The 25560-nt window shown below is 40.8% G+C and overlaps 1 protein-coding gene across 5 annotated transcripts in view; it reads right to left on the minus strand.

The window, feature by feature from the left end:
* The window catches only part of mybl1 (v-myb avian myeloblastosis viral oncogene homolog-like 1), a 63520-nt gene extending 38319 nt beyond the window's left edge, over nt 1–25201 (minus strand). For 4 of the 5 annotated variants that reach the window (XM_063064471.1, XM_063064462.1, XM_063064455.1 and 1 more), the window contains exons 1-5: nt 24961–25201; nt 16409–16514; nt 16011–16085; nt 12695–12787; nt 3039–3259 (exon numbers count right to left, since the gene is read on the minus strand). In XM_063064471.1, the coding sequence (XP_062920541.1) occupies nt 3039–3259; nt 12695–12787; nt 16011–16085; nt 16409–16514; nt 24961–24980 (515 nt within the window). In that variant the 5' untranslated portion in view covers nt 24981–25201. The remainder of the gene's footprint in view (nt 1–3038; nt 3260–12694; nt 12788–16010; nt 16086–16408; nt 16515–24960) is intronic. The other variant, XM_063064446.1, reaches the window with a different exon arrangement.
* Nucleotides 25202–25560: the final 359 nt, after the last annotated feature.

The following is a 25560-nucleotide window of genomic DNA, read 5'->3' on the forward strand; positions in this document are numbered from 1 at the left end:
GGTGGGGTGTATCCTAGGAATTTGAGTGAGGTACAGGAGAAAATGAAGAACATTGCACATAAACTTGCTCCTTGGATAAAGGCTGGAGTTACAGGACTGGAAAGCAGCAAATATTACTCCCTTTTATGAACAAGGTCACAAGGATAAGCCAGTCAGCTTAAGCTCAGTAGTGGGAAAACTTTTATAAGTATTAATAGTTACCTAGAGAAAAATGGATCAACTCAGAACACGTGACATACATAGACTTCTAGGAGATTTTTGATAAAGTATTACAAAATAGACTTATTAAACTGAAAAGCAAGACATAAAAGGAACATTGATCGAATTAACATGAAAATAGCTAAGTAACAGAAACTAGATAATTACAGTGAGCAAGAGAACCAATCCTGATGAAGGGTCTCAGCCTGAAACGTCAACTGCTTACTCTTTTCCATGGGTGCTGCCTGGCCTGCTGAGTTCCCCTAGCAATTTGTGTGGAATTACAGTGAACAGTTTTTTTTTGGAGTGGAAGAAAATAAACAATGATGTTCCTTAAGGGAATTATGCTGGCTATGTTTTTTCATTGATCCATATTATTGACCTAAACTTGGAGGTGCAAAATACTATTTCTAAAGTTTCAGATGACAACACTTGGCCATATTTTGAACTTCAAGGAAGTTATTGATAGGCTGCAGCAGGATGATGAGAGGTTGGTGGAAAATGCATTGCAGATAAAAGGTTAATAAAAAGAAATGTAAGGTTTCTCATTTTGATAAGAATGAGGAAACAATATAAAATAAAGGATACTGTTCTAATAAAGAAGAGGAGCAGAAAAATCTGAAGAATATGGGTGCCAGTATCACTGGATGCAAGATGGCAGGATGAGAAAGCAGTAATTAAAGCATATATAATTTTGAACTTTATTTTCTGTGCCATTCTTAATAAAAGCAGGGAAATTATGCTCAAATTTATTAACAACCTGGATGTGGGGGTAGAAGGGTGGGTTGGCAAGTTTGCAGACGACACAAAGGTTGGTGGTGTTGTGGATAGTGTAGAGGATTGTCGAAGATTACAGAGAGAGACATTGAAATGATGCAGAAGTGGGCTAAGAAGTGGCAGATGGGTTCAACCCAGAGAAGTGTGAGGTGGTACACTTTGAAAGGACAAACTCCAAGGCAGAGAACAAAGTAAATGGCAGGATACACACATCAAAGTTGCTGGTGAACGCAGCAGGCCAAGCAGCATCTGTAGGAAGAGGTGCAGTCGATGTTTCAGGCCGAGACCCTTCATCAGGACTAACTGAAGGAAGAGTGAGTAAGGGGTTTGAAAGTTGGAGGGGGAGGGGGAGACCCAAAATGATAGGAGAAGACAGGAGGGGGAGGGATAGAGCCAAGAGCTGGACAGGTGATAGGCAAAAGGGGATACGAGAGGATCTTGGGACAGGAGGTCCGGGAAGAAAGACAAGGGGCGGGGGGGACCCAGAGGTTGGGCAACGGGTATATTCAGAGGGACAAAAAGGAGAGTGAGAGAAAGAATGTGTGCATAAAAATGAGTAACAGATAGGGTACGAGGGGGAGGTGGGGCCTTAGCGGAAGTCAGAGAAGTCGATGTTCATGCCATCAGGTTGGAGGCTACCCAGACGGAATATAAGGTGTTGTTCCTCCAACCTGAGTGTGGTTTCATCTTTACAGTAGAGGAGATCGTGGATAGACATGTCAGAATGGGAATGGGATGTGGAATTAAAATGTGCGTTCACTGGGAGATCCTGCTTTCTCTGGCGGACAGAGCGTAGGTATTCAGCGAAACGATCTCCCAGTCTGCGTCGGGTCTCGCCAATATATAAAAGGCCACATCGGGAGCACCGGACGCAGGAAATGGCAGGATACTTGGTAGTGTGGAGGAGCAGAGGAATCTGGGGGTACATGTCCACAGATCCCTGAAAGTTGCCTCACAGGTAGATAAGGTAGTTAATAAAGCTTATGGAGTGTTAGCCTTCATAAGTTGAGGGACAGAGTTCAACAGTCGCGAGGTAATGATGCAGCTCTGTAAAACTCTGGTTAGGCCACACTTGGAATATTGTGTCCAGTTCTGATCACCTCACTATAGGAAGGATGTGGAAGCATTGGAAAGGGTACAGAGGAGACTTACCAGGATGCTGCCTGGTTTCGAGAGTATGCATTATGATCAGAGATTAAGGGAGCTGGAGCTTTACTCTTTGGAGAGAAGGAGGATGAGAGGAGACATGATAGCGGTGTACAAGATATTAAGAGGAATAGATAGAGCAGATAGCCTGCACCTCTTCCCCAGGGCACCACTGCTCAATACAAGAGGACATGGCTTTAAGGTAAGGGGTGGGAAGTTCAAGGGGGATATTAGAGGAAGTTTTTTTACTCAGAGTGGTTGGTGCGTGGAATGCACTGCCTGAGTCAGTGGTGGAGGCAGATACACTAGTGAAATTTAGGAGACTACTAGACAGGTATATGGAGGAATTTAAGGGGGGGGGTTATATGGGAGGCAGGCTTTGAGGGTCGGCACAACATTGTGGGCCGAAGGGCCTGTACTGTGCTGTACTATTCTACGTTCTATAAATATTATAAAATACTGGCCTGGCCTCAACTGAGTGTGGTGTAAATTCTGATTGCCATTTTGCAGAAAGAACATGCACACGAGAGAGGATCAAGAAAAGACTTACAAGAATAGCTCCTGGGGTAACGGACTACAGTTATAAAGATTGATTGGAGAACCTGGAGATTTGATATTGCTGAGTGGGGTGGATGGAACATCAGCTTCCCTTATATTGGTTAGAATAGGGCTGGATCAAAGGTGGTGACAGATCAGCATGTAGGAGGAAGATTGAAAACCTGGCTGAATGGTGCCACAACAAGCTCTTACTCAATGTCAGCAAGACGAAGGGTCTCGGCCTGAAACGTCGACTGTACCTCTTTCTAGAGATGCTGCCTGGCCTGCTGCGTTCACCAGCAACTTTGATGTGTGTTGCTTGAATTTCCAGCATCTGCAGAATTCCTGTTGTTTACTTTGCAATATGTCGCTTAACATACCTTCCAGGAAGCAATTTTGCTATCTCTGCCCAACGATTTCCAAGACGCTTATGTGCCTCATATATTATTTTATCTTCTTCTTCTGTCCAAGAAGACTTCTTGACTTCAGGATTTAAATGATTGTGCCACCTTTCCCGACACTGTTTTCCAATCCTGCCTTTTAGGTATTTAGCAATTAGTGACCATCTTTTTGGACCATATTTCTGCACTAATTCAATTACCTGTGATAAGGCAGAACAAAAGTAAAGTTGAAATATTATACCACAAGTATCCAATTCCATACATTGTACTGTTTGAAATAAAATTAGCCTGATTAGCAAAAGAAAAATTATCTGATAATCCCAAACAGGAGATCTTATGTAAATTTTCACTTAGATTTTGTGATATATGGAATATTTTCTTTTTCATCATCCTCAAATTTCTTCCATCCTTAATGCATTAATTCTCCCGAGGTACAGCCTATAAATGTTGGTATCCTCTTACACAAATACATATTCTTTTCTTATAAGCTTAGGTGAGTAAATTATGAAAAATTTACTTTCAGAAACCTATCCTCAATTCAAATATCTACCAATGCAGCTAAAACTAGTCGTCTCATGGGAATGAGAGAATACCTTATCTATATGGTCTAGCTTCTCATTTACTTAGTCAAATGATCAATTAACATGAATTACTCGTATGTTTCTATGTGATTTCCTCTCCAGTTCACAAAACAAGACAAGTTAAATTCTGTGTTATTTCAAAATTTTAAATGGAAATTCCATGCAAATAGTTTCTCAAAAGCTTAAATTTATCCTTAAAACATACACATCTGGATCAGCATTGCCACATAGATCATATTGAATGCTAACTGCTGATGTATACATCAGAACTTAAGGGAATTGCCAACTTTCAGCTGAGCTAGATAGGTGCAGACTAGAGCAGGCCTTGCCATGAAGATTGGACATGCCAAGATTCTCAAGGCATTATTCTGGGGGATCCAATGCAGCTGTCCCGTGAAAGATTGGTAAAGGTTATTTCAGTCCATCGTTTTAATGAAGAATATTCTTACTATTTCTGGTTACTTTAAATGTTTTAATTTGCTTCATTAACTCTATTCTCAATTTTTCAAGCAGTTTGATTACTTAATTATTTAAAAAAAAAATTCATAATTTTGCTTAAAGTGTTTCTAGCTTCTAGGGATATTTTAAAATGAAATTAAGTCTTCACCCCTTAGCTCCAGTTATGGTATTTTGGTTCTAGGTCTCAATGGTATGCCATCAGAGGCCTGGTCACAACCCACATCTTGCCTCTGGGCAGAAGTCACCAGCCTGTCCTCTAGAACAGTGGTCCCCAACCACCGGGCCACAAAGCACGTGCTACCGGGCCGCGAGGAAACGATATGATTTGGCAATATGAAACGATATGAGTCAGCTGCACCTTTCCTCATTCCCTGTCACGCCCACTGTTGAACTTGAACGCACGCGAGGTCATCAGTCGGTCATTAACCTACAACTACTCAATGAGTAAAAAAACAAATGTCGCTTGAGAGTTTCTTTGGAAGAGGTGGTAGGGGACATAAAAGGCCTAATGGTGATGATAACGCAGAGACAGCTGAGGTCAAGACTGCAAAAAAAAAAGCTTCCTTCAACAGAAACTACGACAAGTTATACATAAAATTTGGCTTTATTGCAAACGGTGACTCACACGCTCCAAGCCCGTGTGTGATATGTGGAGACAAGCTGTCTAATGAGGCAATGAAGGCCTCAAAACTGCTTTGGCACCTTGAGTCCAAGCACCCTGCACTTAAAGACAAACCCGTCGAGTTTTTTGAGCGGAAAAAATGTGAGCAAGCGGGACAGAAGCAAGTGCTGAGAGTGTTACGCACCCTGTAACTGGGTTGCCAAACCAGCAGAAATGGAACGCTCGTTGGAGTCTGGATTACTAGGAACTAATAAAGTTTTATTAAAAAATAAGTAATACAGTACACTAATCGTAAGGATATAAATGTAACAGGTTGGCAATGATAATACACACATATGCACAGAACTAGGGTAATAGGAATCAACCAAGCTCTATCGCAGTCTAGGGGTAAAATGATCAGTCTTAAGTGAAGCAGAGTTCAGTTCAGTTTAGTGCAGTTCGCGGTAATCGCTGTTGTCGTACCGTTGGGGGGGGGAGGAGGAAGACAGAGAGACAGAGAGAGAGAGAGAGAGAGATAGATATGCAATTTGGTTTCAGGCAGACCTTTTGATGTCTTCGCAGTTGGTTTCGGGCAGAACCCGGCACCCAGGCAAGGGCGAACACACACCCCAGGTTCCACCGATCGTACCTTTACACCCTGTGAGCCTCTGGTCGGTTCCTGCGAACCAGTCCTCCAAACTCTCACCCACTTGTGGGGGCACACTGCTCTTTCCAGGGTCTCGTGGTGTGTCTCGTGCCTTAGCAAACCTGCTCCTTTTATCCCCCTGCTGGGGTATCACCTGTCCATCAAACTTCAAACAGTTCAGGTTCAAAGCAACCGGTCTGTCAATATCTGAATTGTGTTTCTTTCCCGTTAATCCCTCTCTTCTCTCTTATTAGCATTTTGAATGTTTCTCCATTGTCTTTCTTATCTCTCTCATTAGCATCATCCGTCCGGTACCTCTGCTTGGCGTCACACATGACAAGAGTCACCACCTCCACAAATGCTGCTGCCCTGAGAGCATCGTACTTAGTGGCTAGCCGTATTGGTAAGGCCAAGAAGCCTTTCACTGTTGGTGAAGAATTGATTCTGTCTGCTGCCAAAGACATGTGCCGTGAACTGTTGGGAGAAGCTGCAACTAACAAGATGGCACAGGTTTCTCTTTCAGCTACCACAGTTTCAAGGAGAATCAATGATACAACGGAGGACATCGAAGCACAGCTGTTGGAATGGCTTAACGAGTCACCGTGGTATGCTATCCAGGTCGGCGAGTCTACCGATGTCGACAACAAGGCAACACTATGTGCGATATATCTCAAGACGACATGCACGAGGATACGTTGTGTGCACTGCCGCTGCCAACTAACATAACTGGGGCAGAACTACTCAAGTCTTTGAATGACTACATGTCAGGCAAACTGGACTGGTCATTCTGTGCTGGAATATGCACAGACTGGGCTGCAGCTTTGACTGGTCGGCTGTCTGGTTTCACTACCCAAGTCAAAGAGGTTGCTCCTGAATGCCAGCCTACACACTGTGTCATACACAGGAAAATGCTGGCTAGCCAAAAAATATCACCTGATCTTAACAGCATATTGAGTGACGTTGTTGAATTTATCAATCACACCAAAGCAAAACCCCTTAACTCATGTCTGTTTGAGCATCTTTGCGAGGAAATGGATGCAGAGCACAAACGCCTTCTCAAACACACTGAAGTCAGGTGGCTATCTAGGGGGAGAGCCCTAACCAGGGTTTTTGAGTTAAGAGAGCAGCTACAGAGATTTCTTTCAGGAAAAAAGTCACTACTGGCAGCACACTTCAGTGACGAGGAGTGGATAGCAAAACTCGCTTATCTGTGTGACATCTTCAACTTGCTCAATGAACTCAATTTGTCACCTCAGGGGAGAATGACACCTGTCTTCAAGTTGGCAGATAAAGTGTCTGCTCTCAAAGCCAAACTGGAACTGTGGGGACGGCGAGTGGACAGGGGCATATTTGACATATTCCCAACATTAGCTGGGATTTTGGGAGAGACTGAGGCTGCACCATCTTTCTCACAGCTGGTGCGCGATCACCTATCTTCGCTGTCGACAGAATTCGAGCATTACTTTCCAACCGCAAATGACCCAAGACGTGCAAAGGAATGGGTCTGTGACCCATTTGTGAATGTCCCTAGTGAATCATCCATGTCAGCATGGGAAGAAGATCAATTCCTCGAGTTTGCTAATGACGGTGGGCTGAAAAGTATGTTTGACATAAGATCTCTGCCGGCATTCTGGATCAAAGTCAAGGCTGAATATCCTGAGATAGCCACAAAAGCACTGAAAACGTTGCCTCCATTTCCAACATCATATCTCTGTGAAGTGGGGTTTTCTGTCATGAATGCAACAAAAACTAAATTGCGGAATAGACCGGACATAAGGAACCTCCTTCGAGTATCGCTGTCTCCCATCACCCCTCGATGGGTCTGTCTTGTTGCAGGAAAACAAGCCCAGGGCTCCCACTGATTCAGCGATATTGGTGTGTTGCAATGATTTTATATGTTCATACGAGGAAAATATGCGCTGTGTGTTTAATATCCAAACATTACTTAAAATGTTATGATGCTATTGACTTATCACTATATTCACGCGAGGAAAATATGCGCTGTGTGTTTAATATTAAATTCGTTAGATAAACCTTTTTAAAAACAAAATTGACTATATTTCCAATTTCCCCCGGGATCAATAAAGCATGACTATGACTATTAGCCACTTGTAAGTGACTTATAGTTGACTTATCACCTATATTCTGGTCGTGATTAACCCCCCCCCCCCACCAAGTCGGCCGGTCCGCGGTGCAGAAAAGGTTGGGGACCCCTGCTCTAGATACAGACCAGGTCAGTACAAGCAAACAGCCACTGCAGACAGCAAGCTGAATCCAGCTCAATTTAACCAGTCTGAATTTTACTATTGACAGCAAACAGACAAGACTCATCACTGACCTTGAAGAAAATTGAATCAAAAAGATTTTGGAATCTTTTTTCTAACAAAGTTACTGCAGATATTAATTAAGAAGACCTCTGCTATTCAACAATACTAATGTCAACATGCTGACTGAGCTGCCAATCACATTGAAAATTTTTCATTAACAGCTATTATAATACAAAAACATTTCATACTATTAAATCAACATTTGAAAATACACACAATTAAGATGGAAGCTTAAATTGAGAGAGAAAATAAAATACTATATCTTGGAACATTTATCCTACAGAATTTGTAGACCACCAAGAAAAGCTTGTTTATGGCCAGGCAGTTTACAGTGATTGTAACTTAGAAAACCATTAAGAATTCACTCACAGCTCATAACTGTGCATGATATTTTCAGAGTATTTCACAGTAAATCTGCTTTGTCAGTATTTGATATTCTCTTTGGTTTATTTCTTTTCCCTGAAATGTGGAAGTGTAGGATACAAAATAGCAGAGACAGAAGCAGCAGCTTCAGAAACTCCACAATGAAATACACATGCACACAATCCTGAAAATACCTGATCTGCAACAATGTAACAAAGATGAACATCGATTAGTTTCTTTCAACCCTATTATTACAGACAGAATCCAGAGCCACGTATCCAATTATGTATAATTAGATTAAAAAAAACAATCTAAACTCAACAGGAATGCAAGTGATTATTCTTTTTCCCCCATATCCAATCATTTCTATAAACATAACATTCTCAAACATGCTATTAATCTGGACAAGGACAAAACACAAAATATTGAACAGAAACAAAGTACATACAGCAATATTACAAAAAAAATCTTCCTACAGGGATAAATTGCCAAGACTTACCAGCAAAGCACTCAGACCGGTTTCAAACTTAACTGTGTTACAATACACTTCCTATCCAAACCCAAGTAGGTTCTACCACTTCCAATTGCTAGGTCACACTCCAAAGAGAACAACATTGCACTAATGAGCCCTGCTTTCCCAGTGCAATCATGATATACAGGATAGAGCTACAGCTCTATGTAGCTATAAATTTAGCTGCACAAAAGAACAAATGGCTTGCATATTCTTTCCCAGGGAAGGAATAACCTCTATCTTTTATAGTGATAGCTTGCAATAATAATGAAAAATTGTAACATTTACCCTTAGAAACTTTACATAAAAAATAACATGGTGTCGACCTGTATGTCTAGTCAAAAATACGGAAATCAGGGATACATTATTGAAAGATCTCTACAGTATTAATATATTAAGTGTATATTTTTCTTCACATATTTAAAACTTCTTCCGGAAAGAAGAGACATCGTTTTTAAAAAGATAGGCATGGGTCCACTTTTACACAGAAGGAGGCAAAAGACAAGAAATTATAGACCACTTTGGCACATGATAAAATAGGCCAAAGTCAGCATGGCTTCCTTAAGATGAAATCTTGCCTTACAAGCATGTTGAAATTCTTTGAGTAAGTAACAGGCAGGATAGACAAGAAGAGTGTCAGTGGATGTTGTACAAAACCTACTGCTAAACAAGAGCCCATGGTATTACAGCAAAGATACTAGCATGGACACAAGATTGGCTGATAGGCAGAAAGCAGAGTGGGAATAAATGGAGCCTTTTCTGGCTGGCTGCCAATAGCAATGGTGTTCCACAGGGGTCGGTATTGAGTTTCAGGCCAAGCAGCATCTATAGGAAGAGGCGCAGTCGACGTTTCAGGCCGAGACCCTTCGTCAGGATCTCGGCCTGAAACGTCGACTGCGCCTCTTCCTATAGATGCTGCTTGGCCTGCTGCGTTCACCAGCAACTTTGATGTGTGTTGCTTGAATTTCCAGCATCTGCAGAATTCCTGTTGTTCGGTATTGAGTTTGCTGCTTTTCACATTATACATTAATGATCTAGATGACAAAATTGATGGCTTGTGGCCAAGCTTGCAGATGATACAAAGACAGGTGGAGGGGCAGGTAATGCTCAGGAAGCAGCAGTATCTGTAGAAGGACATGGAAAGATTAGGAGAATGGTGAAAGGAAGAACAGATTAAATACAGTGCAGGGAATTGTATGGTTATGCACTTTGGTAGAAGGAAAAAGACATAGATAATTTTGTACATGGAGGGGAATTCAGAAATTGGAGATGCAAAGGGAATTGGGAGTCCTAGTGCACAATTCCCTAAGGGTTCATTTGCATATCAAGTCTGTAATAAGGAAGGCAAATGCATTGTTAGCATTCATTTCAGGACTAAAATATAAAAACGAGAATGTAATGCTGAAGCTTTATAAGGCATTGGCCAGGCTGCATATGGAGTATTGAGAGCAGTTTTGTGCCCATATCTAAGAAAGGAAGTGTTGGAGATGGTACAGAAGAGGTTCATGAGTTTGATCCTTGGAATGAAAGGGTTAATGTATGTGGAACATGGAGTGTGTACTCACTGGAATTTAGAAGAATGAGGAAGCATCTCACTGCTACCAATCAAATATTGAAAAGCAGACATGGAGAGGGCGTTTCCAATAGCAAGACTGTTTAGGACCAGAGGGTACACCCTCAGAATGGAATAACGTCCTCTTACAGAGATGAGAGAGAATTTATATAGCCAAAAGGTGATGAATCTGTGGAATTCGTTACCACAGACAGCAGCAGAGGGCAGGTCACTGGATACATTTAAAGTAAAGGTTGATAGATTCTTGATTAGTTTGATTAGTATGGGCATCAAAGGTTACACGGAGGAGACAGGACGACGGAGATGAGAGGGAAAACAAATCAACCATGATTGAATGGCAGAGCAGATGTGATGTGCTGAATGGCCTAATTCTGCCTCTATGTCTTATGGCAAAATATGTACAAAAGATTTGAGATTGAAACAAATTGACTGGTCTGATAAACTATGATATACCTATGGTAGTTTCATAGAGTCATAGAACACTACATCATAGAAATAGGCCCTTCGGCCTATCTAGTCTGTGCCAAACCATTAATTTGCCTAGACCCATCCACCTGCACTTTCCATACCCATCCATATACCTACCCAAATTTCTCTTAACTGTTGAAATTGACCCTGCACCACCATTTGCACTGGCAGGTCATTCTACAGTCCCTCCACCCTCAGAGTGAAGAAGTTCCTTATGTTCCCCTTAAATATTTCACCTTTCACCCTTCATGACCTCTAGTTGTAGACTCACCCAATGTCAGTGAAAAAAATTTGCTTGCATTTACCATATCTATACCCCTCATAATTTTGTATACCTCTATCAAATCTCCCCTCAATCTTCTATGTTCTAGGGAAGAGAGTCCTAAGCTATTCAACTTTATAACTCAGGTCCTCAAGTCCCGGTGACATCCTTGTAAATTGATGACCAAAATTGTTATAATACTCCAAATTATGCATCACCAACTTGTTATGCAATTTCAACATAACATCCCAGCTCCTGAACTCAATACATTGACTTGCGAAGGCCAACGTTCCAAAAACAGTGACACCACTTTCAAAGTATGGATCTGTATTTCTAAATTCCTCTGTTCTACTGCAATCCTCAGTGCCCTGCCACTTACCACCCAAGATCTACCCTGGCTGGTCCTCCCAAAGTACAACACCTCACTCTGTCTACAAGCCTGATAGAGTTCTTTGAGGAGGTGACCAGGCATATAGATGAGGGTAGTGCAGTGGATGTGATCTATATGGATTTTAGTAAGGCATTTGACAAGGTTCCACACGGTAGGCTTATTCAGAAAGTTAGAAGGCATGGGATCCAGGGAAGTTTGGCCAGGTGGATTCAGAATTGGCTTGCCTGCAGAAGGCAGAGGGTGGTGGTGGAGGGTGTACATTCAGATTGGAGGATTGTGACTAGTGGTGTCCCACAAGGATTTGTTCTGGGACCTCTACTTTTCGTGATTTTTATTAACAACCTGGATGTGGGGGTAGAAGGGTGGGTTGGCAAGTTTGCAGATGACACAAAGGTTGGTCGTGTTGTAGATAGTGTAGAGGATTGTCAAAGATTGCAGAGAGACATTGATAGGATGCAGAAGTGGGCTGAGAAGTGGCAGATGGAGTTCAACCCAGAGAAGTGTGAGGTGGTACACTTTAGAAGGACAAACTCCAAGGCAGAGTACAAAGTAAATGGCAGGATACTTGGTAGTGTGAAGGAGCAGAGGGATCTCGGGGTACATGTCCACAGATCCCTGAAAGTTGCCTCACAGGTGGATAGGGTAGTTAAGAAAGCTTATGGGGTGTTAGCTTTCATAAGTCGAGGGATAGAGTTTAAGAGTCGCGGTGTAATGATGCAGCTCTATAAAACTCTGGTTAGGCCACACTTGGAGTATTGTGTCCAGTTCTGGTCACCTCATTATAGGAAGGATGTGGAAGCATTGGAAAGGGTACAGAGGAGATTTACCAGGATGCTGCTTGGTTTAGAAAGTATGCATTATGATCAGAGATTAAGGGAGCTAGGGCTTTACTCTTTGGAGAGGAGGAGGATGAGAGGAGACATGATAGAGGTGTACAAGATAATAAGAGGGATAGAGTGGATAGCCAGCACCTCTTCCCCAGGGCACCACTGCTCAATACAAGAGGACATGGCTTTAAGGTAAGGGTTGGGAAGTTCAAGAGGGATATTAGAGGAAGGTTTTTTACTCAGAGTGGTTGGTGCGTGGAATACACTGCCTGAGTCAGTGGTGGAGGCAGATACACTAGTGAAGTTTAAGAGACTACTAGACAGGTATATGGAGGAATCTAAGGTGGGGGCTTATATGGGAGGCAGGGTTTGAGGGTCGGCTCAACAATGTAGGCCAAAGGGCCTGTACTGTGCTGTTCTATTCTATGTTCTATGTTCTATTAAATTCCATTTGCCATTTTTCAATCCATTTTTCTAGCTGGTCCATATGCCACTGCAAGCTTTGATAGTCTTCATCATTGTCCACTACACCCTCAGTTTTGGTGTAATCCACAAATTTGCTGATCCAGTTTACCACATTATCATCCTGATTGTTGACTGATAATTCAGGTTTAAATTCTTCTTACCTTTTGATCTTCTTCTTTGGTCCATGGTCCTTTTATTAATTCTGGATTCAAAACTTTCTGCCATCGATGCTGACATTGCACATCTGTTCGGTTCTATAATATTTTACAAATTCTTGATTAGATAGGTAAAGGTAGTTTCATTAATCAAATCAAGTTTTCAGGATTATATCTGTAAATAAGTTCAATAAAGAATCAAAGGATTTAATAGCACAAAAGAGGATCTTCCGTTTAGTTACCACCTGAATTGGAAAATATAAGGGCTAAAGCAGGACGTATGCCCTTAAGAGATGCACACAATAACTTCCAGCCAGGTGTACCACCATTCTGGATAAATGCAAGCAACAAACACTGTCATTCCAACCAATGATGTAGATGTTACACTGCCTGTATGGCTAATACAGTGATTTGTAAAATTATTCAGCACCCAACCCTTTATTCACATAAGTGAGTATTACTGAGCGTTACTAAACTCAATTTAACTGAAGTTTTTACTTGTGGATTACATGCTGCACTCACCCCCCCCCCCACACACACACACACACACAAAATAGGGCAAAATTGTAAAGCAAGAAAAAGTAAAAATTAAAAAACTGAAATGTCAGCAGTTCAAAAGTATTCATCCCCTTTTGCTCATTACTTAGTTGAACCAGCTATTACAGCCAGTAGTCTTTTTGGATACCTCTCCATTAGCTTTGCACAACGTGTTGGAGCAAGATTTGCCCATTCCAAAATTATTTAAGCTGTACCAAGTTAGTTGGAAGCGATGGTGAACAGCAATCACGAGGTCTTGCCAGAGATGTTCATTCGGGTTAAGGTCTGGACTCTGGCTGAGCCACTTGAGGACATCAAGTGACTTGATTTGAAGTCACTCAACAGTTGCTCTGGCAGTGTGCTTTGGGTTGGTGCCCTGCTGAAATATGAGTTTCCTCCTCAGTTTAAGCTTTCTGGCAGAGGCTAGTAAGTTTTTATTCAGGATCTCTCCTATTATGCTGAGGACAGACATTCTCCAGGGCTGTGTGTTCAGCCGCTGCTGCGCACAATGCTGACACGTGACTGTGTCACAGGATTCAGCTCAAATCATACTTGCAGATGACACAACAGTGGTTGGCCTGATCAACAACGATGATACGTCCGAGTACAGAGAGAAAGTGGAGCAGCTGGTGGCCTGGTGTGAAAACAACAATGCAAGTCTGAAAGGGGAGAAGACCAAGGAAATGATTGTGGACTTTAGGAAGGTGCAGAAGAACTATCTCCCTCTGCACATATATGGGTCCTCTGTAGAAAAGTTAAGTGCACCAAGTTCCTGGCAGTTCAGATCACAGACAAGCCTCACCTGATCTCCTTGAATAAGGCGGCCCAGCAGCACCTCCACTTCCTGAGGAGATTGAGGCAAGTTAGGTATCAACCCCCACAAATTAACTGAATTTTACAGGAGCACCATTGAGAGCATCCTGACAAGCCGCATCTCCATCTGGAATGGGAGCAGCAGAAATTGAACTGAAAGTCCCTAAAAACAGCCAAGAGAATTATAGGGTCATCCATTGGGAACATTTATCAGAAGCGCTGCATGCACAGGGCCCTTAGCATTATCAAGGATCCCACCCATCCATCCATCCAGCATCCTCTTTAACATTCTACCATCAGGCAGGAGACTCTGTGGCATAAACACAAGAACAGTCAGAATAGGAAACAGCTTCTTCCCTGAGACCATTAGGCTTCTGAGCTCCCTGCTGCACCACATTCAAAGTATCACCGGATAACTTGTACTGTGCTTGACAAATTTTAATTTATGCACTTTACTTTGTTTATCTATTATCTAATTCATTTGCAGTTTTTAATTCTTACTTTCCCAAGTTATTGTATTACAAATGCTGTGTGTACTACTGTGCTTTACACCCTGGTCTGGAGAGCCGTCTCGTTTACTGGTACACATGTATACAGTTAAATGACAATAAACTTCACTTGATATTTAGCAGCATTCATCTTCCCATCAATCTTGACCAGATTTCTAGGTCGTGCTGCTGAAAAGCATCCCCATAGCATGCTGCTACCTCCACCATACTTTACAGTAGCTCTGGTGTAACCTGGCTGATGCACAGTATTAGATTTATGCCACTTAGTGTTGAGGCCAAAAAGTTCGCTTTTGTCTCTTCTGACCACAAGACCTTCTACATCTTTACAGTATCTTCTAAGCAACACTTTGCAATGTCTTTCTTTTCTTTTGGCTAGGGCTTCTTCCTTGCCATTCCTCCATAAAAACCCTTTTAGTACAAAGCCTTAAAGAAGGGGTCCTTAACCTGGGGTCTATGGACCCCTTGCTTAATGGTAGTGGTTCATGGCATAAAAAAGTATGTGAACCCCTGCCTGAGAAAGCCATGAACTTTATCTCCAGTTGCAACCACTGACTTCTGTTGTTGGCATCACAGTAGCCTCCCTTACAAATGCCAATCTTCTCCAGCAACTAAGATTAGAGGGATGGCCTGACCTAGGCAGTGTGAATGTGGCTTCATATTTTTTCCCCACCTTTTCACAATGGACTGCACTGAGCTCCAAGATATGCTCATCGCCCTTGAGATAGTCCTATACCTTTCCCCAGATTTGTGCTTCTCTATTATAATTTCTATCTTTTGTCTTCATTTTGGTTTGGTCTGTTGGAAATCTATCATACTGTTGAACAGAGAGAGGGGGCATTTACTCTTATGTATTCATTGAAAACATGTAATCCTCCAATTTTCTACATCAACAAATTGGGTGAGTTAATAAGGTAATAATATATTGTGCCCAAGGAAAGTTTGCATAGTAATTATAAAGGAATTACAAAATTCGTTTTCAACCTCACAATTTTGGTTTTTTTTGGATTTTGGAATTTGTTTTTTGTTTTGACCATGATGCAGTGTTTTTGTCGATTAACTCAAAAATTCCTACTTCAATATACTTTACATTCAGAAACTGAGACAGTGAAAATATGAAAATATTTGTGGGGCTGAATACTTTTTCAAGGCACTGTATCTATTTTTGCCTTCCAGATGCAAAATTTGTTTGTTCAGGAGGTCATAGGTGCAGCAGCCTTAATAAAACCAAACTCTAAAATGCCAAGCATTGCAAGCAAAGATATCTTTTTATTCCAATAAACATTGCCCCAGATCCTCCTTCTGATTAAAATTTCTTATCCCTCACCAATCCCCAAATACCTTCACCCATGAAATACTTAACCAGATCCCTAATCTTTTACATCAGTTCACAAAACACACATCAGCTGCATAGTAATATAAATAGTCGAGCTGGTGCCTCACAACTCCAGAGGAAAATCACTTACATGAAAATGACTAGCAATGAAATTCCAATCTTCTGTTCCATGTTCTTCTACCAACTTCTTTAACTTCTCATCCTGCTTAACACAAGGTAAAAATAAAATTCCAATTAGTAGATGAAAGCTACAGTGATTATGGTAGAAACTAGCGCAATCAAGATTTGTTTAAAAATCCAGCAAAAGCATCTGTAAAATGGGATAAACATTATAATTCAAACAGGAACCAGGTTACACCTTTAGTCTTTCAACAGTTTAACACTGCAGTCAAATTAGATTCATAATAAAATTAATTCCTGTAGTGAGTTGATGATAAATGAATAATATGAGCTTAATATGTAGTACTAAATTTACAAGTTACAAATCAAAAAGCCATGCACACATTCTATTAGGATATACAGATTTACCTCATCAGGTATCCATTTAACTTTCTTACAGAGCTTCTTTGTACCTTTCTGTTGAGGGATGACATAATCACGATCTTGGAACAGATGTTCATCATCATCATCTTCACTGTTTCCAAAAGACAGATGTTGATATATTATTTTATACCTTGAAATCAATTAGCACAATTTACGATAAAAGTGTTGAATAGAAACCCATTTTACTTAGTTTTGCCTCCTCTCCTCAGAACATTTGAAGTGAAAGTACATCAGGAAAAAAAAAAGAATTTTGAAGATGTCCTTATACAGAGCAAGCTCAGTATTTTTTTGTCGAAGTCCAATTACAAACCAAGTATAAATAGAAATTGTCATCCATTTACAAATATTTCAAGTCAGCAATACCATTGTGCTTTAATTAATCCACAAGAAAATTGCCAATATGAGGTTAACCCTTTAGGCATGCAAAATTCAAACAGAAAAAAAACCCAACAAAACAAGTAACGCATATAATCTACTCGTAATTCAAACTACCAGCTAATCTTATTATGTAGAGTTCCTCCCCAGGTTATGACAAGGTTCTGTTCCCGAGAACTATTTGTAATCCAAACAGTTCCAAAGCCAGAAATGTGGCCAACCCAACTATTATCCATATTAATGCCTGTATTCTGAATGGAATAAACGATTGAACTGTTTCATACATGCTATACGAAAATAAAACTTGTACTGTACTGTGGTCTCAACCTTGTGCCAGAACTGAGCTTCCACATGGCAGAGGATGCCTGCAACCCAGTGGCAATCAGAAAACTCATCCTGCCAGTCCCCCAAATGCACATACGTAATCATGAGCATTTTAAACATGGGGAGAACATGTACTTCAACCTTACTTTCCTGTTAACTATAATGCTTAATTTAGATCACTGAAAGCTGAGTAGAAAAAGTGATGGAATTATGAGAGGCATGTAAAAACAAAGTTTCTTCACCATTTTAGGCCAAACTAGCATATGCTATAGTACAATTCATTCCTATATAATCTTTCTCAAATGAGCAACTTCTGGATCGTATCTTTTCAATCATTCCTAGTGAACTACATCATTGAAATGCCCAGTCTTTTCTCATTAACTTAAGCAGTTATTATTAAAGATCAATATTGCACCTCACAGCCAACAAGATTTCCAATGGATGAGAGCACCTCAGCAGGGCAAATTGGAAACTGTACAGCTTCCACTTCCTGTCTAAAACTAAGGCCAACCCAACCATATGTCAAGCTGAGGACTGTCCATGCTAAGCTCCGAGCCAGTGATTTATTAAATGAAACATACAAGAGAAATGGGTTTACAATAAACATATGGGGGAAAAAAGCCTCCCTTCCAACCTATTCCCACATCATATCATCTCCTAAAACTATCCTAGAAAATGTGAACTATATCTTGAGGTGCCTCAGAGCAAAGGTAGTCCCGATGATGAAATTTGCCATCACCTTCAGTGATGGAAGCATAGTAAAGGGAGAAAAGAAATGAGTACAATTATTAAGTTGCATTTTTTTTTAATGCATTTTCAAGCTAATTTGGATTTAGTGTTGTGGACAAGTAGTTATTAGGTTTTGTTGTAATTTCAGGAGTGGGCCTGGATAATCTTCTGCTTCATGTATGATTGAAGATTCACTACATTTGACATTCACTGAACCTTCCCATCAATGAAGATACAGTTGCACAGAAAGTAGGAGAAGGGCAAGCCATTTAGCCTGTACAGCTTGCACCATCATTCGTATGACCATGGGTAATTGTATTGAGAGGCTCTTTGGTACATTACGTATCAGTTCTTAAATGGCTTGAAGAGGCATTGCATAGGTTTGATCTGATCCATTAGTTCTGAGATTGCAGAATGATCTGCAGTTCTTCCACTTTGCACATAGTACATTTAGTACTGTAGTTAATCAGTGTTGCTGTGGGCAGGGCTCACCGCACTGTGCAGGATTCCACTATTGGAATGGCCTATTAAAGCTCAGTATTTCTAAATTTTTAAGAAGCTCTCCAGGAGACTAAAATAACGTTCAATACCTGCAACTCAGGTTATCAGAAAGTCTGCAAGAAGCAACAACAATGTCCAATGGTCCATAAATTTCTCATTAGTATCAAGTTAATTGAAACTGAGTTGCAGATGATCCTTCCAAAGAGGTCACTTTCCATACTGAAGCTCTGCTCTTAGCAGTCAAGCTGACTTTAATAGGAGCCCTGTTGACTTCCTGATTAAAGTAGTCAGGGACCTACTGTTTTAATTTTTATAAGCACAACTCACCTTTTCAATTTTAAAATTCCTCTTGCTTTGCTGCTCAGGCAGGACACTAATCCTGTTGACAGATGCAAATGTTCTCTCATCTGCTAAACAGATTGTTCTATTTAATACACTCAAGACCCCCAATTAAGTACAGCAGTCTATGAGTGATTTAAAACCAAAAGTAAATTAAAATGAAACAAAATTAAAACATCAAAAGGGAATAATCAAGGGGGAATAAATTGACAACAGATACAAAGGTTGAAAACATTAGGAATGAGAACTCCTCCGATTATAGCAACTAAAATGATTCCGATAACAATATTGACAAATTCAGTTTCCAATCCTCATGATTATTTATAAGAATATCTCAGCCATCATACACAAAAAAATGCATCTTTGTAAAATTTAAGAGATGTAGATGGGCAAAGAGGTTGAAACTGAAAGACTACCAGACAGCTCTTAGTTTATATATTCCCTAGATTTATGACTGAGAGGTTTAAGTCAAATACACTGATAATTTATATAAGAGCAGAGCACATAAAGCACCCTCATGATTATTATCCTAGTATCATTGAAATCTAAAAAGAGGTTAAGGAAATAAGTTGATCCACAGCACTCAAGAGACACACCCAGAAATACTGAAGATATTTGAATTCATATTACAAATAAAAACAAACTTCCTTTAATGAGTTCAATACAGTCACAATCCAATGAACCAAAAGAAGTCTATTCCCAATCTGTAACAACCTTAAACAGATTATAGATCGCTTGAAAAGCAAATCAGCGAATCCTGACAATTTCCTACTTAATTATCACCGATGGACAGATGTAATCATACTATAAATAATCATAACCTGGTTCCAACTGCACACTGCCCATGACAGTAGCCATCCCTCTATAATCATTTACTGAACTTTCCCCATTTCTCTCATCAATTCACTTCTTCATCTTCCACAGCCTGTGGAAAATGGAATAGTGAAAATGGGCAAAGGAAAGTGGAACAAAGTGATTTAAAACACAACTGCATTTCTTCCAAATAACAATTACAGCATATGTTCTTCATACATCAGTGATTAACTTTCCATATTTCACAACCTTCTGGTTGAAAAATCCCCCCACCCCCTACTGCCAAACTTCTTTAAGTCACCTTTACCTGACATCAAACCTGGTCACTTTAGTTATATAGAATAACACACACAAAATGCTGGAGGAACTCTGCAGGTTAGAGTGTATCAATGGAGAGGAAGAAACAGTCAATGTTTCAGACTGGGTTCCTTTATCAGGACTGGAAAGGAAGGGGGAAGAAGCCAGAATGAAGGGAGGGGAAGGAGTACATCGTGGCAGGACCAGATGAGCACATGGTTGAAGAGTCGGAGAGCAGCAGAGAACACAGAGAAGGAACAGTAAGAGAGGCCTCTGTCAGCCCCATCAACTCTAAGGAAAAAGAAGCCTATCCAGTTCCATCTCATACCTGAATGCTCCACACCAGGAAACACCCTGGTGAACCTCCACTGCAATCACATCCATCTTTCTTATAATGTGATAACCAGAACTATGCACTGTGCCCTGGCAGTAATCCAACTAATGTTTCATAAACTATCACCATGTAAAACTTTTCTTTTACATTCTGTTCCCTGGCTATTAAAGACAAGTATCCCATATGCCATCTTAACCACTATAACAACAACTTGCCTATCATAACAATAGGTCTGTGGTAAACAGAATTTCAATTGCTCTTCACACAGCTCTAGATCACCTGGACAATACAAACAGCCATGTCAGGATGCTATTCATTGACTACAGTTCAGCGTTCAGCACCATTTCTACAATCCTGATCAATAAGCTACAGAACCTGGGCCCCTGTATCTCCTTCTTCAATTGGAGCTTCTTCATCCTAACCGGAAAATCACAATCTGTGCAAATTGGTAATAATATCTCCTCCTCATTGACGATCAACACTGACGCACCTCAGGGATGTGTGCTTAGCCCACTGCTCCACTCTCTCTATACCGATGATTGTGTGGCTAGATATAGCTCAAATGCCATCTATAAATTTGCCAGCTAGCTAACTGATGTCACAGCAAGAACCTTGCACTCGACTTCAGTAAGACCAAAGAGCTGTTTGTGGACTTCAGGAAGGGCAAGCCTAGGGATCACAAATAAATCCGCATAGAGGTATCAGAAGTGGAGAGAGTAAGCAATTTCAAGTTCCTGGGTGTCAAGATCTCCAAGGACCTAACCTGGTCCCAATATATCAATAAGAAGGCAAAACAGCGGTTATACTTCATTAGGAGTTTGAGCTTTGGTTTGTCACTTAAAACACTTGAAAAATTCTACAGATGTACCGCACCCTGGTATGGGGGTGGGAAGTGGGGAGGTGAGGGAGGAGATCTACTGCTTATGATCGAAAGAAGCTACGGAAAGCTTTACAGATTTACAAGGATGTTGCCTGGATTGGGGAGCATGCCTTATGAAAATAGGTTGAGTGAACTCGGCCTTTTCTCCTTGGAACGATGGAGGATGAGAGGTGACTTGACAAAGGTGTACAAGATGATGACAGGCATTGATTGTGTGGATAGTCAGAGACTTTTCCCTAGGGCTGAAATGGTTAGCATGAGAGGGCATAGTTTTAAGGTGCTTGGAAGTAGGCACAGAGGAGATGTCAGCGGTAAGTTTTTTTAAAAAACGCAGAGAGTGGTGAGTGCGTGGAATGGACTGCCGGAGGAGTGGTGGAAGCGGAAACGAAAGGGTCTTCTAAGAGACTCCTGGATGGCTACATGGAGCTTAGAAGAACAGAGGGCTATGGGTAAAGCCTAGGTAGTTCTAAGTTGGTGGAATCTTACAAGAAAACATTCAAAAATGGCTCCTAACTGAAGCTCAACTCACATTTAAAAGAACAGTTGAAATTGCTGTATCAATGGAACCAGCAGAGACGAAATTGAGTTGCATTCAGCAATGAAAGTGAACAAAATTGCAACATCCAAACAGAAACTGGCCTGGCAGAACAAACTGTGTTGCCATTGTAGTGGGGGCTCACATACACCAGATCAATGCAGGTTTAAAGTCAAAACTTGCAGAAAATGCAACGAAGTAGGGCACATACAAAGAGCATACTGGTTAGAAAAAAAAAATTGGATTGCATACGGAAGAGAAAAATCTAAAAAGCCAAGTTGCAGTTTCAAAAAGAGCAACAATCTGCATGCTGTTGATGAAAATTTTGATAATGGTAGGAGTGACACAGTACTGAGTAAGAGATTTACAATGCGAAAACTAACAATAGACAAGCAATTCGGCTTACACGAGAAGAGAACAGCAAATTAATTAAAATGGAATTAGACCCTGGCTCAGCAATTTCAGTCCTTCCACAAAATGAATTTTAATGACATTTCAAAGATACTGAACAGAAGCCTGCAGATATCCAACTAAGAACTTATACCGGAGAAAATATAACTCTTGTGGGAATGACAATGTAACGGTGAAATATAACAACTAACAGGCCACATTGGGCTTGTATGTGATTAAACAAAAAGGCCAGTATTGTGGGGTCATGATTAACTGAGACAACTACGACTTGATTGAAGATCCATCCCACATCTCCTGCAATAGTTAAGTGAAAGTCAATTTAATAAAAGTAATGCCACAGCAATGTTCAAAAATGACATTGCAAAACTCAAATATATTAAGGGTAAAATAGTTTTCAATGAAAATGCCACACTCAAGATTTACAAAACCTGTCCAGTTCCTTGTATGATCTATAATAAGGTAGCCAGTGAGCTAGATCACATGGATGTTAAAAGAACTTTTTCCAAGGCTGAGTGGAGCCCATGGGCAACAACAGTAGTCCCAGGAACCTAGAAAAATGGGTCTGTCAGGATCTGTGATGATTTTAAGGGCACCATCAACACAGTACTGAAAGTAGATCAATACCCTCTGTCCAGGAAAGAGAATATCCTTGTAAATCTATATAGATAAAAACACTACAGCAAAGTGTAACTAGCTGAGGCCTACCTATAGATGGAGATGGAAGCATTTCCCATGATAAATACTCACAAAGCCACTATAATCGGCTGATTTTTGGAGTAGCCTCTGTACCTGCACTCTGGCAGAAAGCTATGGACCATGTGCTCCAAGGTTGCCTACTCAGCGTTACCTGGATGACATCATTGTTACTGGTGTGGATAACCAGGAACTTTTTCAAAATCAAGCTAAGCAAGGAGGAGTGTATGTATTTAACATTTCAGTAACATGAGTAATATTGTAAATATTGTTTGATTAAATATTCGTTCTTGTTTATATAATTCATATGTGAAAGTACACGAATTTCATATGTCATTACCACATCATAACTGCGCACCTCACAAAAGAAACGACTTACACTATTTATCCCCAGGTCCGTGTTTTTCTTTCAATGGTTTTGTGTCTTGGAGTTACAAAATATAACACAAGCCATCTGACTTAATATAATTTATGAATATATTTGATTAGTATACATAGACATTCACTTTTCAAAAAATGTGCAAAAAAATAGAATTTTAATACGAAGCTTTGATAGATCAAATTAACTTACAGAACCTGTTCATCCAGCAAGCTGTTTTAGCAATGAGCTTTAAAACTAGTTTGAAAACATATGTTATTACACCGGCTTTTGATTTTAATAGTAGAGCGCAATTTGGTACTTGAAAGGTGCTTGACATTTATGCCACACACCAACTTTTCGGACATTTTACACCATCAAGATGAACCTCCAGAACTATTGCTCACAAAGTGCAAATATTTAATTCTATACATGGTTTTAAAATAAGTGATATTATCAGAGTAAACATAAAAAGCAACACTGAGAGAAAAAAAATACAAAGTATACCGACAGGTTGCATCATGATCCGGCATGGCAATTTGAACGCACAGAAACGTAAGAAGCTACAGAATAGTGGACACTGCCTAATGTGATCACAGGCACATCACTCACTATCACTGACAGTGTCTACAGAAGATGCTCCCTCAAGAAAGTACCGACTTTCAAAGATCCCCATGCCACGCCATTTTTTTTTCAGAACTACCAACAGACAGGAGGTATCTTAAGTCCAATATCAGGTTCAAGAACAACTACTTCCTTTCAAACATTTGATTGTTGAACTAACCAGCAAAACCCTAATCACTATGGTTAAGCAACACTATGATCACCTTGTTCTAAAGTTATTTCTTGTAAAAACTGTATAATTTAATGTTTAATTTAATAAACAATCAGTGGATTTAAGGCAAATTCTTAAGATTCCTCACTTTACAGTTTGGTGCCAATTACGCACAAATAATTTTAATTCAGCGAACCTTAAACCAAAAATCATGTGATCACATTGCCATCTTAGTAACAAAACAAAAAGATTATTCATCGTTAAAAAATATGAACTTTTTGGAAGATAACTTTGCAAGGATTTCTTTGAAAATCAATTGTTTCCATACCTATTCAGATATTGATTATGTACTTTGGATATATGGAGAAGGGGCTGGGGCGAATTTCGTATAAACTGTTCACATAAATAACTTTGACTGAGGACAGTTAATCACTTAGGAGGGATAACAAACATCCGCGAATCAAAATAGATGGAATTTCTGCGACTTATTTTACAATACTGTATCCCACTTAACTGTTGTTTATTAAAACAACGAACTTCAAAAATATATTTGAAGAGGGATGCACCGAGATTTCTCTTGGGAAATGGTCCATCTAGTTGCTCTTGGTCTCATTCCAATCCACTAATCTAATTTTGTCGCAAACGTCCGATCGTTCAACCCGACTATATACCAGAAAGCTAAAAACTGAAACAATTTCAACTAACCCTGAAGAATGGCAGCTCTCCCTGATTTTACTTTGGCGGAGTCCGCTGATCGGTTTCAAAACGATGTAATACAGCACGCCCAGTCATGCATGATGTGGCAAACTCTTATGTACAAGGACATATGGGTGACAGATTAAAGTGTTTACAGAAGTACATTTAACCAAATTGGCGCGTTACACCTAGTGCCCTTTGACTTCAGCGGTTTTCCTGGCAAAGGTTAGCGTCCTTGAACGATTTGTTTTGAATGCAAAATCCCCTTTGGCAATAAAAAATACAGCAGGTATAAGAATCAAAAAACAATCCTGTGTTTTTTTTCCTGACTGTGCAGACGTCGCAGCGTCACTAAAACTTGCCGAAGACAGCTGGCAGCAGGCGCAACTCCTTTGGCATAAAAATGAAGAGGAGACGGTGGGTGTAGGAGTAGGGACTCCTCCCCGATCACAGAGAAGCCGCCGGCTACGCACTCACCTCCGAGCTCGCTTGGCCATCACTGTCAGTGAGCACTTCTCCCCGGTACCTACAGTCACTCACGCCGGGTCTCCGGCGAAGTCGGCGCTTAATAATCACTTCGCTGTGGCGCTGGACACCAGCTGGCCAAGGGTCACTGCTTGCTGACTCAGTGCCAAGAGTGGAGTCAACATATTCCCGGGCGCCGTGTCTCCGCCAGCCCTCCCCGTAGACACTCTCACTCTCCGGCTCCGTTTCTATGTCCCGCCAAATCTCGCGCCAGCCTCCCTCTCAAACATTCGCCAACAGCATTTGAATGTGCGCACGCGTCCCGGCCGTTCATAGGCTTGAAACCAGCCGGGTGGGCGGGTGTTCGCAGGAACTGGAGCGTAAATGGCGGGAGGCGGTACCGAGCGGCGCTGCGGCCGCGGTGCATCTTGGTCATTGTAGTTCCACTCGCGCCTTGGCACACTTTCATTTGTCGGGGCGCGAAATGATCGGCAGCAGTGCCATCTTGTGGGCTGCTGCCCGTATAGTCCTCGGCGCTTGGGCAAGTTTTTCAATAAATTGAATACGTTCTCAATGCAAGGTTTCCACCGCAACGTCGACCGCTCATTCCTT

This window comes from Mobula hypostoma, chromosome 1, assembly GCF_963921235.1.
Source record: "Mobula hypostoma chromosome 1, sMobHyp1.1, whole genome shotgun sequence".
Lineage (NCBI taxonomy): Eukaryota > Metazoa > Chordata > Chondrichthyes > Myliobatiformes > Myliobatidae > Mobula > Mobula hypostoma.